Below are 21059 nucleotides of genomic sequence, written 5' to 3' on the forward strand. Positions count from 1 at the left end.
ATATGATTCCATTGTAAACTAACTTCACGCTACAAAACAACAAAGCCTCTAGGCAAGACATTTATGTAGGCTGGTGGAGATGACCTAGAAGACGTCAGCTTCCAGAGCTGTCAATCAGGTACCTCACAAAAGCATTAAGCACCTGATCCAACTTCCACTGAAGTCAATGAGTCCCTTTCCATTGACTTCAATGGGCTTGGATCGGGGCCTATATTTACAGAGATAGTCTATTCAGGATGCAGTCAGTAACAAATGGAGACAACCTATCCTGGAGATTACCCGAACCACCCACCTCTGCCTAGAAAAGATCACACAGCCAGAACAGCTACGATTACTGTACATAACCAAATGTTCAACAAAGCAGTTCCCATAGACTAGGCCTAGAAATCGATGAATGACAAAGCACTGTCCACACCAAAAACCTTCTAGCTAATAAAACAGTCACTGAGAGGTTGTCACTTTATTGGCCATGAAGTATAGTTTTTGGAAACTTTTCCTATTGATACAGTTTCTCTTACAGGACAAATACAGTTCCATAGTCACCCCAGAGGGCTGAAGGTAGCCTTGCTAACAGGAATACTTCCGCTCATGTGTGGAAAGGAATCTTATGGAGATGGATCATGCAGCCAACACCCCATCAGCTCCAACAGACAAACCCAGATGCAAAGGACCTCCTGGCTTGGGAGCTTTTCCTCTGGCGGCGAAGGCTCCTGCCTCTTACAACAGATGCAGAATGCGCTGCTTACCCTGGCCTCCCAAGCTACCTGGAGACAGCTGCTGAGTAAAGATAGCCAGGGATATATAGGCCATCTGTTATGAATGAGGTTCGTATGAGGGCCCACTGACTGCACCAACAAAAGGAGAAGACTACAATATAGTTCAGAGCCCAGCCTGAGGGTTACTAAATGGGTGTGGGGAAAGATAACGTTCGATACAAGCTGAACTTAAAAACAAAAAACCACCACCTAATGTTACCTGCCACCCTACGCCCCACCCACCCCCGGCTCTCTGTAGGGGCCCTGTGGATGGGCCCTGCACCACACCGCACCCTTTTCTTTTGTTGGTGTAATCAGTGGACTCTGGTGCCCTGGCTGCCTCTGGAACACGGTGGGTATGTCTACATTGCAAATAAACACCCATGGCTGGCCTGTGTCAGCCTGTGAAAGTGCCGTGCAGATGCAATGGGGGCAGGGTCACAGAGCTCAGGCTCCAGCCCGAGCGTCTACACTGCGGTATTACAGCCCTGCAGCCCCACGAGCCCAAGTCACCTGACATGGGCCAGCCGCGGGGGGTTAACTGTAGCGCAGACAAACCCATAGTCTTTTCATCTCTCTCATTCCACTCAGCAGCTGGCTCAGTGTCAGGAAGATCGTGGGAGTGAATTCTAGATCATCTGTGGATAGAGAAAGGAACCCCCACTTAGCAGGTCCTGTCCCTTTGCTGCCTGAAAAGCCTGCAGCTAGTATGTAGGTCCCTGTTGCCAGCTGGATGGATCTGGGTGATGGAACCTGGCAGCAGCACTTGCTACATCCTTAGACAGGAGGGAATGTCTTTAAATGGTTAAACCTCGCTCCTCCCACCTTCTGAGCTCGGACTGAATAGACTACCCTCTACAAAGAGGAGGGAAGGCTGGTATTATGGAAGGATTGCTCTGTCTTGATGCAAGCATTTGGACTGAAGCAAGATAAGAGACAATAGCCACGTTGATCTGAATAGCAGGAGCACTTATCAATAACCGCCTTTCTCTAAGTAGCTGTAAAATAAACACAGCTGGAAAACATTCACATGACATTGGGCCTAACATGCGGCAACACCATGGAGAGTGTCCCCATGCTGTCCCCATGCTATCCCGTTGGTCCACATGGCTCCCACCCACACCTGGTTCCTACCACGCACCTCCTTCATTTCCCTGGCAGTAAAGAATTGACGACTATTTTTAGACAAGCTATTGGGAAGGCAAACATTCATTTGGATGCAAAACAAACAAACATGGGGGGGGGAGGATGACAAAGCAGAGAAATCACTAAGTTAATGTTAACTGGTTTACAAGAACGTAACATTCTCTCTGCACAGATATATGGTAACACGGCCGTGCCACTGCACCCACAGACAGCTTTAAAGACATATCAACAGGGGCAAGTTTCAGGAAGGACCTTTGTGACCCAGGCTCTGCAGCTGGAGTGGACCAGCAATGCACCACCAAGCATGCAGCAGGCAGTATGGCTGCCACCTGCTTCTGGCAGAAGTCCTACACTGGGAGGAGGAGGAGACACACCCATATCACCTCATATACTCCAGGAAGCAAAAGAGCTTATGTGGGGGGTTGAAAGCAGAGAGTAGCTGGGAGTCACATAACAGACTCCACTCGCCATCCTGGAGCGCATTTTCCAGTGTTTTGATGGATCCAGGCCCAGCATACTCCAAATTAGCCCTAATTAAGACCTACACTAGCCAAGTAGAAAAGCCTTCGCCCGACCAAGGTACAAGAGTTCGGATCCAAACTTCAGGGGTATCCAGATCCAGAGCTTTGGTTTGCAAAAGAATCAGGGCATTAAACCAAATACCTCAGTGCCAGATCGTATTGGGTTGTGAGAGACCTGCAACCACCCACAAAGAGGGGTTGTGCTGCTGTAACCCACACACCTTCTGGGTGTGGTGTTCCGTCCCATCGAGTGGCACCAAGACCACTTAGAGAAAATTAAAATGAGTCTGTTCTATAGCCTTAGCTAAGAGGCAGTCGGCTTTTAGCTCATGCGGTAGAGGCTCATGCACTAAGCTCCAGAGGTCCCCGGTTCGATCCCACCCGCCGACGACCAGGCTCTGTCTGCAGTACACTTCCATGCTGACTCTTGGCCACACTTTGCCCGCACATTCCCGTCTCCCTCAGTGACGGCTGGACCCAGAACACTTCTTGGCGGAAGGAAGGTCCTGAAGCATGGAGGTAATCAGAAAAAGGAACGGTGCTACCTCCACTTGCCCCTGCAGATCTCAAGGGGAACCCATGTAGATGGGCTTCTGTGGGATCAGCAGGAGTATAAAGCAGTGGTGTCCCTTCCACACACCATGTACTGTCTGCTTGCGAAATCGATGGGACAATGTGACCCGAAGTCAATAGGAAAAACAATTCTCAAGTTTCTAAGCGGATTTCATGAAAAGAAGGAAAGTGCTCCACATATAAATAACTCCCTAGGCAGCTCTCCTCAGTGTCTGGTTGCATGTTGGTTGAAAACCCTTCAAGATAAACAGCGTAATGTCCATTTAATTATTATTCAGAAGATGACATAATAACCAGCTTAGCCAAATGAAAGCAACACCATTCTGGTTTCCTGGTGGCCCCCAACCAGATGAAACCTCCATTCACCTGAAGGATACCATCCATCATCTTCTGACCGACACAAGTCTTCCAAAATGTAGCCATCCCTTCAAACAAGAGTCTCGCCTTCTCCAGGCCCTAGTAGCCTGTAAGGGTATATCTACCCTGCAATGCAAGCCCAGAGTTAGTAGAACTCGAGTTAGCAGAACTCGAGTTAGCAGACCCGGGATTTGTTAACATAGGGCTTGAGCGTCTACACTCATTTGCAACCGCAGTTTAGGAATTGTTGAACCCTGGGTCCCAACCAGGGGCTCCAGCATCTACACTGCACCATGCAGACCTGAGTCCAACCACCCACTAGCACCCTCCCAATATGTGGCCACTCTAGTCCTTTGTTGGTAGTGCAGCGTGGGAAAACTTGACTGTCCACCAAACTTGATTGTCCAGAGGACAAAGAAAACTGGCATGTGGGATACTTTCGATGGACTCCCACAGCACAAGTCCAGTGGTGCTGTGTCTACACTGCAAAGCAATAGGGCTTGAACCCTGGGTCCCGGCTGGACTCAGGCTCAGACCCTTTTCCTCCAGGGTGTCTGGGGTCCGAGCTGTGGGTTACAGCAATTTGTGTTTAGATGGAAGGGGGATTAGGCCTGAGCCTGAGTTTGAACCCAGGGGTCACATTGCGCTGTAGATCTTGAAGAGACACTTAGCCCCTGGCCTGACAGAAGTTTTAAGCAGCACTTCTAACAAATTCCTGAGATTTCAAGCCCTGGGTAAACCTTGTTCAGTGATTGAAGACTTCATGTCAGTCACTCAAAAAGAGCCCCAAACATTAAAACAAGACTCTCCCTCAGAACAAGCCTGGGCCTTTATGGAACAAGCGCCTAAAGCAACCACTGGAAGCTGCATCAGAGACACTTCTATGACACAAACCACAGGAACAAAAAAACAAAACAAAAAGTATAATGTGTCGCAGCAAGAACCCACAGACAAAGTGGCAAACTTTGACAGGATGCCGCAGTCCTGCCGAGATGTAGATGACATTAAGTTACTGCTTACAGGAGAAAATGCGGGTCCGAGTGTGTTCAAGACTCCCACTTCCTGGGACAGTGGCTTCTTATAGGAGCTACGTTTCATCATGTCAGGGGCTTGCCGAGATGCCAACTGTACCAGTTGGTGCCCTCAGCTGGCCAGTTATTAGAGTGGCACTAATGTCCGAGAGCATGTGATATGATCATTGCAGCTACTGTGAAAGGGCAGGAAGTTTGGCTAAGGAAAAAGTAGGAGCACCCTGAACCAGCTGGGACTTTCCAATGCTCTGATAATAGGGTGGGAAAGGGAGTTGTCTGTTAGCTAATACAAACAGATGTTACTTAATATGGTGCATTCAATATTTGTAAAAAGAAATCTGTCCCGTTCAAACCAAGCAATGTGTAGATTGAAATCCCTGTGTTAGAGCAAAATTTTCAAAACAGTGAGGCTAAAAACCAGAAAATCTAATTTGCTTTTCTCTATTTATTCCGTATTTCCTTTCTGGATATCACTCAGGTTATAGAGATCGAGCCCACTCCTCTCCACCTGGAGCAGTGATTCACGCTGGGGCAACGTGTGTAAAACGCTACCAAGTCAGGCTGGTACTATTTGGCACTGGCGTAAGTGTCTAGGCAAGGCACAGGGCACTGGGTAATCAGGTGGTGAGACTACACTTGTCAGTTTCTCCTTCTGGTTCTCCTGCACTAGCACAATACTGAATCCTTGCCATTGCAAACATCCTGGAGGTATATTTAAATCCAAACAAAGAGCTGTTTTCCTCGAAGGTTTGGTTTTAGATCTCATAAGCACAGTTCTGTTAATAGGTTCTGTAAAAAATTTTTTGACTTAAATGGCAAATCTTAAACCTTGGGCCTAAACTAATTTAATCTAATCAATCATAGACGTTTGGGGAAGATTTTCAAAGGCACTACTGGGAGTAATTTGCCCAACTCCTACTGAACTGTCAATGAGAATTGGCTGACTAACTGACCTTTGTAAATTTCCCTTTTTATGCCTATTTACTACATCCCTAGTTTTCAAATGTCTGTTTCTGGAAATCAAATGTACTTCATGTCATTGCGAAATACAGATTATAACAGAGAAACAAGATTCTCCCTTAGAACAAGTCTGGGCCTTGTAGACGAGAAAAAGGACAGTCAGAAACCAGAGAGAAGCAGAGCCTTAAACGTCCAGCAGTTTAACAGCAAGGAAGGGGAGAGAAGAAATAACTTGTCTCAATGTTCCTTTGCTGTCTGCTGCTGTGTTACAAGATACATCATGTGCCGACTAGATTTTCACAGGAAAACACATTCGGACCAGCCTGAAAAAGCCTCCAGTCAGTACGATTCCCCACTTGCTGGTGACGTGTACGTTAAGAAGGGATTAGAGACTCTGCAAATCGGCGCTACATCTTTTTGTCTCTGCAGACATGCCGCTTCACCTCTCAATACCTGCAATGTGATTTCTCATCTCACCAGCAGCCCCCACTTGCCACCATCTGGGAATACAAAGATGGACTGGAACGGGCAGGAAGGTTTTCCTTTCTTGTAGCTGTAAGATGCTTTGCTAAATAGGATCTATAATGGCTTTAAATTCAGCGTCTTTCATTCCATACAAGTGATACTTAATGTCTAATTGATTACTAAGATGCTAGCTCAGGTAATGTAATTACTCCTGTTGTCCTAATGCTAAATTTCTTTTCTTTACAAGGCAGCTAGATGCTCAAACTGTCCAGACACAACATTTCAAGCATGAGTGGCTTAGAGGATAATGCATGGACTGGGATTCAGGAGACCTGGGTTCTTCTTCCAGCTCTACCACTAGCACTCTGTGACTCAGTTTCTCCAATCTGTAAAATAAGGATAATGTTTGTGACCTGCTTGGTTAATTTGTGAGCTGGACACTTGATCCACTGGCCAAATCTCCTCACAAGCCCCAAACAAAAATAAACGAGACACCAAATCTGTCTCTACCCAGCCTTTTTACGGGGTCCCACTTCTCCCTCAAGGGCTGTCCGTCTTCTCCCTTCTCTAGGGAGTAACAAGCACTTTGTTCTCCATAGGCCACATCTTCCTTTTCCAAACCCTTCCTCTTGGGTGTAAGGATTTTACCCCACCACCATTAGGGGACACCATAGATGAGCCAGTGGGGGGGGGGGGGTCTTCTCTCCCCTCTTGTCTCCATCCCTGGGACTCTAATACCATATAGGCTACTGGCTGCCCTCCAAACTCCCCTGCTCTTCCCATTCAGACTAAATGTTTTTACAGTCCAATCACGAAGATTTCATAGTGCAAGTTCTCATAATGGAAATGCTGACACAGCCTAAACACCAGCAGCACGAACAGCACCTCAACAGTAACTGGAGCTTCACTGTCCAATTCAAAACACAACCGCACTCCAGTTTCCGATTACTCTTTGGAGACATCCCTTAATCTCCCTCGTTACAGGCTGAGTAATGCTGCCTTTTCTAGAAGGAAGCTACAGAGACTATTAACTCTCCCTGTCACCAGCTCATGTGAGACATGGCGTCATGTGAGGAAAACACAGGTAGAAGGCCCAGCCACGGGACTATAAGAACATGGTGAGTAAAATAGTGATCATAATTTCAAAATTGCAAGAAGGCCACTCCATCTAAAAAAAAATATCACCTCACTATTCAGAGGGTTATAATTAGTGGAAACATTTGCCAGAGGTTTCCTTGGCCTTTAGAAGAGAGTGGACATCTGGGAGACCTTTTATTTATTTATTTATTTTTGTTGGTTCCACAAGATTATAAAAAACAGTTACCTATGCACCAGTTAAACCCCTCTGAATACAGAAAAGATGATTCACTAGACTCTCAGACCTTCCTCCACAAGACTATGGAATCTTCACCAGGTTTTCACAATTAAGCCCGACCCAATCTTCAGTCAACAGGGTATTTCCCGCATGTGGAAGGAGAGGGTGGCCATGCATAGCAGGGATTCCCGCCATTAACATCCACAACCGAGGCACAGAGAAGATTGTTTGGCCATCCAGATATGCCTGCATGAGACACCCAACTCACAAGGCGATATGCCAAACTTCACTTCGGGACAGAATAAGAGAAGGGTTTAGATGGGCCTGAATGACCTCAGAAGTGTCACCTCTCAGGCAAAGCATGTTTTTTTAGTGATTTCAAATGGCATACTGGAGTCCTGTGTCCTGAGACACCAGTATCAAAAAGTAATTCCTCAAGAGCAAAAGACCCAATGTTAGCTGGCATCTGAGGCTGCCAGGCACAGCGGTGGCTTTGCGGCTGGTGATACAGGACTCGGCCAACACCATAAAGGATGCCAGAGCAATGCAGCAGGTCCCTGTAGTGCATGAGGATAAGCCCAAGGACAACAAGATCACACAAAACCATTTTCAAGTCAAAAGGATAGAGACTATATGGGGGGAATCACACACAAGGTGTGGGCAAACTGCCAAAGCTGCACACTTGGCCAATCTCCTTCTAGCAAAGGACACCATTCCAGCACCCACACTAATTTTAGCCTTTGATCCCACTGACTATGAGGCATTGCTGCCTGACAAGCAGGCTCCAGAAGAAGAGAATGAGGTCATTCTTTGCTGGCTTTGTTCCGTTCTGAGTCTGGCACTGAATATCTGATCATCTAGCCCAATGGCCTTCTCTCATGCAGCCTTTCATCCGGTTGCACCCTGGTCTGTTCAATGTGCATGAGTCTCGCAAGGAAGTTTGGTCCTGCAGGGCCATCAAGATGGCTGATGCCGCTCAGCTCTTGGTCTCCTCTTCATTCGATCCAGGTGGTGGAATTTCCTTGCTTTTCCAGAAACCAATGCGAGGTGAAGTTTTTCGGCCAAGCCTCTGTGGTAGTGTGGGGAACTGAGGCGGGGTCTCTTTTCCAATTCCTAGTTAGTGGGCGATGTTGGTATAACGCCGACAGACCCTGGTCATGGGCAGGTGGGATCAAACCTGGGACTTCTGGAGCTTAGTGCATGAGCCTCTACCGCATGAGCTAAAAGCCAACTGGCTGTTAGCTAAGGCTGTAGCGCAAACTCATTAATCTCTCTCTCTAAGTGGTCTCGATGCCACTAGATGGGACAGAGCACCACACCCAGGAGGTGTGTGGGGTACATTTGCTTTCCCTGTGATGTGCCTGATGCTGCAGTGATGGACACACCGAATTACTGAAAATATTAATAACCCCCTTACTTAAGTAGGTCCCCTGTGGAAGTAACAGCATGATTAGGTGTATGTCCTGAATGCAATTAGTAATTGTATCTATATAGCAATCCTTCTCTTTGCAATAAAGGACAAGATCATCTGAAGAAGTGGGTTTTTTTACCCACGAAAGCTTATGCCCAAATAAATCTGTTAGTCTTTAAGGTTCCACCAGACTCCTCATTGTTTTTGTGGATACAGACTAACATGGCTACCCCTCTGATATTTATCAAGATCATTAGCGTCTACGCAGACCGGACGGGTATAGGACATTGGGGTAGCTGTGTTAGGGCAACTTTGCACTTTGTTACCGGCACAAGCTGCCCTGAAGCCAGCAGAGCTGCTCACAAGGAAATCACCCCAGCACAGTGAAATCTTCAGGTGACACAACACCTACATCACCACCGCTCCGAGCAACTGGCACAGGGGACACAACCATGAGAAACAAGGCACAACCTACGCTTCCCTGTGTCCTAGTGACCCCAGCCACCAACAACAGCCTGCAGGCACCTTTAAACTAGTGCTGGCAGGAAGCAACCCAGGATGGAGCACTCCCAAGATCAGGCAGACTCAAAGGCACCTTACCACTCCCACTCCTCTCAACTACTCCTTCACCACAGCTGAATATTCATCCCGGTTTCTAAGGTCTCATCACACAGGTCCCCCCATCCAGCAAGTTACGTGGATTTCAATTTATTAGCGTCAAACAGAGGAAGTTGAGTTGATCCACACACAGGTGCCGAACCTGGTTCTAAGGAGCCTAGTTATTTCCAATCCTGATCCTTATGTTGCTAAGCCATCATTATCTCCAAATCCTTGTCTCTTTAGACTGCTCTTCCCTCCAGCCCTGAGGAGAGACACCCCGTTCCACCCTCTTTAAAAAGAGCCTGAAGACCTCTATTTTCTATATTTCCTATCTGGTGAGGCTTTTAGGATATATCAGCAAATTGGCACCATATGCTATAAACCACACGTGCCACTAGGCACCTCTGTTCGAATTGCATTGGAGAAAGGTAAAAGGGTAACAGCACAAAAGGTCTATCCATGGCTTAAGCACGGAGACACAAGCTACGTTTTCTGAAAGCAGCTGGAGTCAGGAAATGGTGGTCAATAAAATGAGTGGCTTTTGGAAAGAGCGGAAAGATAATGAAAGGGATGCTCTCCCCTAGGGGTTTTAAACAGGAGCAAAAATCTGTGTGTCTTGAAAGATCATTGAGACAAACTACAGTACTTTCTCCACTGTAAAAGCTCTCTCGGTCTCTCCCCATCCACGTATTTATATTACACTCATTATAGTACTTTCTGAGTGCCTCAACACCTCAAAGGCATTTATCCTCAACACTCCTGGGAGGACAGGAAGTGCTGTTATCCCCATTTTACATATAGGGAGCTGGAGCACCGAGATGCTAAGCAACTTGCCCAAGGTCACACAGGAAGTTTGTGACAGGTTGGAACTTGAATCCAGGTCTCCCAAGAGCTAGTGCCCAAAACACCTCTCTCCAAAAGATGGGCTAAGAATCTGTGATCATTCAATGGGAGTAACACTCTGAGTTAGGGCAAACCCAAAATTCAACATCTCCAACTGTTTATTGCTCCAAGAACAGGTTTGCAGCTCAGATCTATTCTGCACATGCTCACAAATGAGTATTTTTAAGGCAAAACTCGATAAAACCCGATTCCATCCCCTCCTTGTGCAGAGACTGTCTCGTTGGGATCCCTGGACCATGCTGAGCACATCAATGATAGCTGAGCACATAATAATTGGAACATATTTTTCATTTTATGAGCCCATTCCAATTTAATGAAGTTACGGTTAGACACTCCCCTCAAAGCTCCTAAAAGCCCAGCTATGGTCTTCTTATACATCATTAAATATTCACCTATGTCAAATATCATGCCAGTAAACCTCTTATTTTATTATTATTCATGATCCAGTATCATAAAGCTCTGTGCAAAAAGGACTGAATGCAGCAGTTTTCTGGGGTGAAGGTGGAAAGGGGGTAAATAATGGCGCCAGGGAATAGGCGTAAGTGGCATTGCTGCAGCAAGCCTGATGGAGTTACTCAATGTTATTGTAGAAGAAATCTACTATTACAACAGGCTTTATTTTCACATGCAAAAAAACCCACCAAAAATATCCGCTTTGGGTGCAATCACTAACTTTACACCCTCTGTGATTTTCTCAACCATTTCCTTGAGTTTACAGGAGTAAGAATTAAAGAAGCCACTGGTGACAGGGGTGGCGGAGAGGAGAAATAATAAAAAAAAACAAACCCAATACTACAACAATGCAACTGAAACAAAAGCCACAGAGCAACAGGAAGATTAGCAAAAACTATTTATAGCTTCACAGTAGCGAAGGCCAAAAATACTAAAGTGAGGGAAAAGTATCTTCAGTTTTATGCTTCAGGGAAATAAAAGTGCAAGTAATTGCAGTTGGCTGTTTTCATGGGGAAATAAAAATAAAGCGTCAAGTTTGCTCTCAGAGAAATACAACCAGTCAGCAATGTTCCCATTCCACAAAACAAGGTGGGGTGTAGAACCACCACACTCCAATTTCTCCTTTCAAAGACATTTATTTAGGACCCCCACTTCTATCACACCAGAGAGTTAGGGAGAGCAGGACCTAAACAAAAACGTTTTGAATGTGCTGACAGTGTCAACCCTGCAATGTAACGATTTAAGGAAATGAGAACTGCAGCAATGAACATTTAGAGGCAGGACCAGTAATTGGGGTGCAGGGAGTGCAAATGGAGAACTGCACACACACAAAATCAGGGATCCCACTTCCCCATGGCAACCTCTCCCCCACCCCCAATTCTGCTTCCTTTAGTATCTCTGCATCTCCAAGTCTGCAGCTTTACAGACCGAAAGAGCTCACACACCCCGTGACTGTGCAAGACTTTTTTGCAACCATCTCCACATCCTGTACAGGTTTAAGAAACATGCTTTTCAGTACAGTGGGGCTCTTGGCACAAGACATAGGGTCACCAGACAGCAAGTGTGAAAAATTGGGACGTGGGGAGGAGGGGAAATAGATCCTATATAAGAAAAAGTCCCAAATATTGGGACTATCCCTATAAAATCAGGACATCTGGTCACCCTAACAAGACATGCTGCCATGAACTAATCCTATTCCCAACTCCCCCACCTCACCCCAAAAAACAGGGTCTGAAAAATCCATGCTCATCTGCCTTAAAAAAAAAATGCAAGCATTAAACTCTTCCCTTCCCGAGTACTGTACCTGACCCAGCATAACCTCCCCTATGCAGCATCTACCCCATCTCCCAGCAAGGAGAGATGCATGGTGGGTAATGTAGTCCTGCCTAAAAGAGCACTAATACCAAGTGAGGAATGCAGACTATAGCTCCCAGAAGGCATTGCTGGCAGCCTCTACCACCCAGCTGGGGATCTCGTTGCACAGTGATGCAAAAGGCTGGCTGCACCAATGGAGGAGGGCAGGACGAATGTCAACAAACAAGGAGGCCTGCAGGCCACGTGACACACACTGAACCACAGATAAGCAACAAAAACAGCAACCCTGGTGCTGCGTGGTCTGATTGCACCAACTAAAGCTGTCATTCCCAAACAAGAAAGGTTAGGCTGGAAATACACATTCCGACTTCTCCCATGCTAGGATCTAACTGCATATGTACACAAAAGGATTCCAGTCTATTGAGAATCTGTCACTAAAAAAAAAAAAATCATCATCATCATGTGTGCAATAAAACCTGTCCCAAAGAACAGTAAGAAGGGAGGGTTTTTAGCCTAGCAGAGTTGGTTTTTATAATCAGAGTACCTCAGAATGGTCTCTTAGGATCAGCGCTTGCCTGTTAGAAGCAATCCTTAGAGCTGACCTCTGAGGGAAAAAAGCAACTTTACAGGAAGCAGAAACCTTCTACAAATAAGTTTACTGCAATTTATAGGATCCACTGAACAAAACATAGCCCACAAAGTCAACCTCACCCCTCTTCTATACCCTATATACGTTCAAACTATTGTAGAATAGGGAATGTGTGTGCACCCTCAGGAAAAAAAAGGGGGGAGGGGCAGGAGTGCCAAAAAGAATTACTGTATTTTTGGGTTTATAATACCATCATGAGACATTAACATATTCACCATGAATTAAACTTCACTGCACAACATTTAAGAACATTAGCAAAGTAGGTCCCCCCTCCCCAGCAATTATATCAGAGTGTTGTGGTCTGGAATACAATTAAACACAAGTGATCTGTTCGGACATGTTAGTACATTTCCCTGTCTTGCAAAGGGGAGACTTTTCCTAATATAAGTAGTCTCTAAGTGGAACATCTGTCCAAACATTCTAAGATCTACACTTTTTACCCAACTTGCCCCCACCCTCAAATACTTCAAGTAATCAGATATATTACCTGGAAGTCATACAAGGCAACGATATTTTCATGTTTCAGTTCCTAGAAAAAAACAAGACAGGAATGCTAAACTAGGAATAACAGCGTATATATAACTGAGATTCTGAGAGGAAAAGGTAGTTTCTGCCTTTACCTTAAGTATTTTGATTTCCTTCCCCAGCAGCGTTTGAGATTTTGCAAGGTTTTTCTTGTTAATACACTTTACAGCTACCTCCAGCCCAGGTTTCTGAAAGTTAAATGTGTATGTATAGTTTAAAAAATAAATGTCAATTTCAGTATTAAATGACATTAAGAAACCAGGGTCTCTCCCAGATTACAATTATGTCTGACAAAGGGGTTACAGAGCATTCGTAAAGGGCCCTAATTCACTATCCCAGTACATACCCTGTACTTGTTCAGACTTGCCCTTTGCTGAATTAGACCGGTCAGCTCAAAAAAGAAAAGCCCCAAGGTTTGGGTTTTTCTTATTACAGTATTTTATACTACAGTTATCCTCTTATTTAAGCAATGCAAATAAATGGATTCTGGGAACCAGGGCTTATCCTGAGCTTTAATGATGAAAAATCTACAGATTGATTGTATCCTCTTATTTAACCGTAACCGATCCAAAAAAACAAAAACAAAACAAAACCCACAACAGCCCTCCTCTAAAAGCCACACATTTAAAAAACACAAATACACTTCAGAAATTGAACTGGTTTGGGGGCAGATTATTTTGATCTATTATGTGACTATGGGACACCAGAGCACAACCCAATATTGATAGTTCACTGCTGCGTATGTTGCTGACTTTAAAACTCTATTTATTTTGGCCAGCCACAAACAAAGACTTTTTCAAGGGTTCTGCTCATATACATGTCCCTCAATATAATAATGCATATGCATTTACATGGCACCTAGCTACTAACCTGTCTGGGGAGCTTTGTAATAAACAAAACAATACACAGACTAAGATTCGAGACAACAGTACAGAACCATAGGGACAACCAGAGACAAAGGGGGTAAACCCTCCCCAGACAAAAGAGCAAAACCTATTTACCTCTTTGTGTCTCCCTTTGAAAACAACAGCAAAAGCTCCATGTCCGATCAGATCTTTCCTGCTGAACTCAAACTTTCCTACTGTCTCCATGTCTTTATCCTTTTGGATTTCCAGTATATATCCGAGAGAGGGGGTTGGTAGTAAATAATAATATTTGATAGAGTTTAAAAACCAAAATGAATGACAAACAAAAAACAAAAAACAACCCACCCACCCCCCTCCTTAAGAACAATCAAGAGCTGGAGACTTGTTGGAAAAGTAAAGTCTCTCTTCTATCAACCTCTCGGCAGCTAAACATCTGGCTTTTCACTCCCACCTCTTCTTCTTCCATGGGCTGCCTTTTCCTGGAGAAGGGTTGGGGTTTAGTCATTGTTAGAGGCTGGAGAGACGTCTGTTCCCTAACAACAGGCCTTTCCCATCCCCTGCTACCAGCCTAGTGATATCAAGAGGAGTTGTCCTGCCGACTTTGTGCTAAGAACCTCTACCCATGATGAAATCCCAGCCCTTCCCACCCCAAAGCCGCTGATGCAAGAGCAAGTCCACTTTAAAAACAACAAAAAGAATTCCACCTTAAAAAAATCCACCTTAAGAGCAAGTCCACCTTAAAAAAAATTCCACCTTAAGAGCAAGTCCACCTTAAGAGTTGCCTTCCTCCCCCCATTTGTTTATATACAGGAGCCAGCGGTGCTAGGGTCACCCCTAGAATCGCCCGGCGCCTGGGATCCGATGCTCTGCACGGGTTCTCCGGCTCCTTCTTCGCTGGCCGGGAGCGATCCGGGGAGCAGCCGCCGCTGCCCAGCCTCAGACAAAAGATCTGCGGAGTCCGGAGCGCAGGAGAGGAGAGTCCTAGCTCCGGCAGCCGTGGCGCAGGCGCGGTGAGCACGGTGGGGGAGGTAGAGGGAGATAAATCGGCGGCGGCGGCAGCGGCAGCAGCAACCTAAGGCGAAGGGGCTGAGCTGACACATTTAAAGACACAGCCTGTAGCAGCCGCCAGCTGTGAGTCACCCTGCACAGGGCGCACTCTGGTCCATTCAGTTCTGGGAGTTAGCAGCACATCACCTGAGGAGACATGTGAACAGTGATTCCATGGAACCAGCCAATAAAGCCCCTACTAGAGCACGCATTCGCCTGGTAACAGGATTTACACTACAGTGATCACCTTGTCACAGGATATTCCATCAATGGCTCCAAGTTTTACTGCTTGCAACGGTCAAAACACAGATGAGATTCCCCCCCGCACGGTGATTTTTGCTATTCGAACCAATTCGTTTATGTATTTCAATCATTCAAAATGGATTAACTCCAGGAAAGTTTTGAAAATTCACCCCCCCCCCAAAGTTTCAGCCAGTTGTGTCTACTCACTGTGGCAAGGCATAGGGGTCTACCCCTCCAGGATATCAGCTCTTAGTTGTCTATAAAACACTCAGTACACTTTCGGTGCTATATTAATAATAATCAGAACCTCAATAACAATCATACACATATTCCAAACACAATAATAATATCCCATGATTATACCCCACAAACACTTCTTTCAATTTTGATTGTGAAAGGGGATGCAATGTTGTTCCAAGGCCTTGTATGTGTTTTCAGGGATAAAGAAATGTAAGAGGTCATTGGTCCAGTTAATATTTCATTCTGTCACGACAAACTGATAACATGATGGTTTCATTGCTCCTGAGGGTAGATTTGTGATATGCAAACACTGTTCTCAGAATCCTGTGTCAACATGCAGTCATGTCGTTGAGCACCTTCAACTGCCAATGTAGTCAGTGGAAGTTAAGAACACTCAGTACCTTGGCGCATCAGGCCCTATATATGATTCAAAGGCATTCTTTCTACTGAATTCGACTTCTGATAGACAATTCAGGTGTTTTATTGTATATAAATCACTGGGAAAATGAAAGCATATGCTAAGCCTAGGTTTTAATTTATAACTTGTTTCTGGACATCTAGGAATGTTATTAAATGTTTAATGGGGATTACAAGGGGGACAATAATATTCTTTTAAAGTGTAATCGTGGTAATGATTTGCACTGATACAGCCTTCAAGCCAGAATGTATGTTACAGAGTGATTTCAGGATTGCCAAACCCGAGCATTCAAAATCAGGAGTCAGGCCCCAAAATCATGAGATTGGCTTAATAATAGGGCTGTTGATTAATCGCAGTTAACTCACGCAATTAACTAAAAAAAATTAACCGCGATTAATCACCGTTTTAATCGCACAGTTAAACAATAGAATACCAGTTGAAATTAATTAAATATTTTGTATGTTTTTCTGCATTTTTGTATATATTGTATTCTGTGTTGTAACTGAAATCAAAGTGTTTATTTTTTTATTATAATATTTGCACTGTAAAATGATAAACAAAAGAAATAATATTTTTCAGTTCACCTCATACAAGTACTGTAGTGCAATCTCTTTATTGTGAAAGTGCAACTTAAAATGTAGATTTTTTTTTGTTACATAACTGCACTCAAAAACAAAATATTAAACTTCAGCGCCTACAAGTCCACTCAGTCCTACTTCCTATTCAGCCAATCGCTAAGACACACAAGTATGTTTACATTTGCAGGTGATAATGCTGCCCTTCTTCTTATTTACGTCACCAGAAAGTGAGAAAAGGCATTTGCATGCACTTTTGTAGCTGGCATTGCACGTTATTACGTGCCAGATAGGCTAAACATTCATATGCCCTTTCATGCTTTGGCCATCATTCCAGAGGACATGCTTCCATGCCGATGACACTCATTAAAAAAATAATGCGTTAATTAAATTTGTGACTGAAGTCCTTGGGGGGAGAATTGTATGTCCCCTGCTCTGATTTACCCTGTATTCTGCCATATATTTCATGTTATAGCATGTCTCGGATGATGATCCAGCACATGTTGTTCATTTTAAGAATACTTTCACTGCAGATTTGAACAAAACACAAAGAAGATACCAATGTGAGATTTCCAAAGATAACTACAGCACTTGACCCAAGGTTTAAGAATCTGAAGTGTCTTCCAAAATCTGAGGGGGATGAAGTGTGGAGCGTGCTTTTAGAAGTCTTAAAAGAGCAACACTCCAATGCAGAAACTCACAGAACCCGAATCACCAAAGAGAAAATCAACCTTCTGCTGTTAGCATTTGACTCAGATAACTAAAATGAACATGCGTAGGTCCACATGGCTTTGGACAGTTATTGAGCAGAACAAGTCATGAGCATGGATGCATGTCCCCTGGAATGGTGATTGAAGCATGAAGGGACATATGAATCTTTAGCACATCTGGCACGTAAATATCTTGCGACACCAGCTACAACAGTGCCATGAGAACACCTGTTCTCACTTTCAGGTGACATTGTAAACAAGAAGTGGGCAGCATTATCTCCTGCAAATGTAAACAAACTTGCTTGTCTGAGTGATTGGCTGAACAAGAAGTAGGACTGAGTGGACTTGCAGGCTGTAACATTTTACATTGTCTTATTTTTCAATGCAGTTTTTTTGTACATAATTCTACATTTGTAAGTTCAACTTTAATGATAAAGAGATTGCACTATAGTACTTGTATTAAGTGAATTGAAAAATACTGTTTCTTTTGTCTTTTTTTTACAGTGCAAATACTTGTAATCAAAAATAAATATAAAGTGAGCATTGTACACTTTGTATTCTGTGTTGTAATTGAAATCAATATATTTGAAAATGTAGAAAACATCCAAAAATATTTAAATAAATGGTAGTCTATTATTGTTTAACAGTGAGATGAATTGCAATTAATTTTTTTAATCACCTGACAGCCCTACTTAATAATAATACATTTGGGATTCTTTTTATTTGCTTTCTGGTTTCTGAATCTGTAGAGTGCTCTGGGTTCACATTTTTAAGCTTTCCTCTGCCACCATGAGAAACGTACTTGAAAGAAAGCAAGCAACCAAGCACACTGAGATTCTTATCCAATTGCTTGATTCCAGCAGCTAGGGCTTTAAAAGAAAACAACAAATATCATAAGACTCCCAATAAAATTATGAGAGTTGGCAACAATGTGATTTACAGACAATATAGATAGGAATGTCTTCATTTACCACTAAAATGAAACCATCTCTGTTGCAGAACATAGCAGCAGTTTAACAATGCCCAGAAGCACTATGCAAAAGTTTCAATCAGGAAGTGGAGAATTCTTTATCAATTTGAAGCTACATAGAGAATTTTTAAATTACCCAAACTGGAAATTAGTCAGCACATCACAATTAACATGTCTGCTGTTGAAAAAAAAAAGTATGGTAGGATCTCTAATTACCACAGGTGGTTAGGTCTTTAGTTTTATGGTGCATTGAAAAGACCCATACAGTTACACTACAAAGAAAATTAAGAACTTAATAAAAGTTCTATATATAAAAGGAGACAAGAAATGTTTTAGTGGCTAGAGTAAATCTGTACTGTGTGTGTCCGCTTGTGTCTTTCTTTGCTGGTGTCTTGAAATAGGTTTAAACTTTAATTGGCCTCTCTTCTCACTCTGGGTTTGATAAATCCTTTCAGAACAAGCTTTTTTAATGCAGCCCAGAGAGAAACCAGCAACATTGATTTTTTGTAGATTCTCAGCAACAGTGGATTTAATTTTAAAACAAGCCTTGGGAATAGGGTGACCAGACAGCAAGTGTGAAAAATCAGGACGGGGGGGGGGGGGGGGGGGAGAATAGGAGCCTATATATGAAAAAGACCCAAAAATCAGGACTGTCCCTATAAAATTGGGACATCTGGTCACCCTACTTGGGAATCATTAAGTTGTTTCCTACCCGATGATAACAGTTTCAATGTATTATCATTTAAATTGTGTTAGCACTCAACCATTGTATGCACACAAATCAAGCCGCAGTCCCTACCCTAAGAGCTTAACATCTATCAAAATTAAATGACCAGCACTTATCTTCAAAACTTAAAAAAGTGAAGGCTGACCTTAGGAACAGTTGTAAGCAAACTGTCAGGGGGATTTACCATCCCTGAAACTATTGGAACTCAAATTATTGTCTCTTCCTAATACAAATTTTAATCCTAATTTAAATGTTAACAAAGCCAGTATTAAATCTGAATGCTGGAACATTTGCCAAATTTAGAAGGAAGGAGTAAAAAGGCTGAACATGCAGAACTTGGCTGAGCATCAATTTAGCAGAGGGAAGGGAGATAAGCCTACAATATCTGGAGTCTGTAAACACCAAAAAGGAAGAGGAATGAATGGTAGAAGGGAGGGCAGCTAAAAGTAATGGGATGAAAGCCAATTTTATGTTGAATTTCATTAATAACTTCCTGAAAGTGAAATGTATTAGTCTTGTCTATCTCAGGTGTTGATGATAAGGCTAGATTCTGATCCAAGTTACATCAGGATGAAGCCCAGACTTTAGTAGAATTGCACACCGAAGTACACAAGATCATATCACAGCTCTCTGATCTCGTGTGTTGTTCCTGGAGAATTTTGAATTAGCAAACGCATCTGGATCTTTGGGAAGAGGTTACCATTGTATGCTTGCTTTAGTGGTGCATGCTGTCTTGTTTGTTCATGGCCTTCTTGAGACTTGAAAAAATAACATTTCATAACACCCACAAAATGCCTTTATCTTAAACATACAGGCCCTGAGTCGAGACTCTGGTACACCAGTTTTTGGCCACTGAACTTGAGGGCCTTCAATGGCGTAACAGAGTAGAGAATTAGGCTCCCATACTACAGCTAAATGAGGTTTTGTTTTTTCCCTGAAATATCTTGATTTACATGTGGGATAACAGTACCAGAGAACAGAGTATGTGAACTTAAGCCTGCAGCAACTTGGGTATTGATTACTCTCAGGTACTGATTACTTTAATAGTGGTTAGAGGGTTATGCTACGTAGTGTTATTTACACATAAAAGAGCGGCTTATGCTCCCTATGTACCTCCACAGCACCGTCATATAATACACCCTGGATTTACTTATGCTGTGGGCCCCTTTATTGATCAATTCTGTGGACAGATTTAAATGGTGAATCAATGAGCCGGCTCGGGTAGGTCTGAGCTGTATAATTTCCCCCTCCCCTTCAGTGAACACAATTAGGCTTTAGGAATGATTGAAGGCAGTGTTTTTAGTCAGGGAGGTGTCCTGGCAGAGGTTTTCCTGTGTTCCTTTTGCATTTCAGTGTCAGATGCTTTCCAGTTGCTGTCTGAGGGCTCCAGGCACTAGGCTTTGCTTGGTGTTCAAATCTCTTAACATGCACATTACCTAACCTGTCCTCAAACAGCCGATTGTTACCATAAGGTCTGCAGACAAAAAGGAGAGACAGTGAAAAGCTTTGACTTTAAGCAGTGAACTTTCTGGATAATTTGTGACTAAATGTTGCAGAAATGAACACAGTTTCTCCTCAGATCTGAGGGTCTTGTTGTGAGATTCCTGATGGAAGGGCGCAGTATACGTTCCTGAGGAGAATAGACCTGTCTGTCACCAGCCTGTCTTCATTACAGGGCTGCTAAGTACTGGTTGCTAATAAATACAGTGGAGTCCATTTCATCCTTAGGGGCCAATCACTGTCCCCCTCTCATCCCCATGCAAAGCCCGTGGGGGATCTCAGAGATGTGAGGAAGAGTTAATGGCAGTCCTTAAGCCCAAATGGTTGAGGCCTGGGTTTCAGAGGCCTGATCCAAAGCCCAATGAAGTCAGTGGGAGTCTTTCTGTTGACTTCAGTGGGCACCGGATCAGGCCCTTTTGTGCTGAAGGTCCCAGGCTCTATCCCCATCGCTGACCTGTGTGTTCATGGGGATGTTGTTACAGGCTGCAGCCAGCTTAAAAATAACTGATTGCCTCATGGCAGGGTGGCAAGTGCCATAGTGACCGTCATGCTTCAGCTCTTCAGATCATGTGTGTGAGCTCATAGGAGGACTAGTCAATGTTTGACCTGGGCTTCTCTTTAGCTTCAGATAATGTCAGACCTGGCTGCCTAGTGGGAGGTGGGGTGACTCGTTTAGACAAAGCTTCTATGACCAGTGGTTGTCTCCTTCCTCATGAGACAGTTGCAGAACATTGGCACAAACTGTTCCTCAGCCCACGAAAGTGTTCTGCAGAGAAGCTTGGGAG

At 43.9% G+C, this 21059-nt stretch overlaps 1 protein-coding gene across 8 annotated transcripts in view; it reads right to left on the bottom strand.

The window, feature by feature from the left end:
- The window catches only part of ULK1 (unc-51 like autophagy activating kinase 1), a 112764-nt gene extending 97902 nt beyond the window's left edge, over positions 1-14862 (bottom strand). For 5 of the 8 annotated variants that reach the window (XM_065568571.1, XM_065568569.1, XM_065568567.1 and 2 more), the window contains exons 1-3: positions 13980-14860; positions 13074-13166; positions 12941-12982 (exon numbers count right to left, since the gene is read on the bottom strand). In XM_065568571.1, coding sequence (XP_065424643.1) covers positions 12941-12982; positions 13074-13166; positions 13980-14069 — 225 coding nt within the window. In that variant the 5' untranslated portion in view covers positions 14070-14860. Of the gene's footprint in view, positions 1-12940; positions 12983-13073; positions 13167-13979 lie in introns of all 8 variants that reach the window. The other 3 variants (XM_065568570.1, XM_065568565.1, XM_065568566.1) reach the window with 3 other exon arrangements.
- Between the last annotated feature and the right edge of the window lie 6197 nt (positions 14863-21059).

This window comes from Chrysemys picta, chromosome 15 (genome assembly GCF_011386835.1).
Source record: "Chrysemys picta bellii isolate R12L10 chromosome 15, ASM1138683v2, whole genome shotgun sequence".
Classification (NCBI taxonomy): domain Eukaryota; kingdom Metazoa; phylum Chordata; order Testudines; family Emydidae; genus Chrysemys; species Chrysemys picta.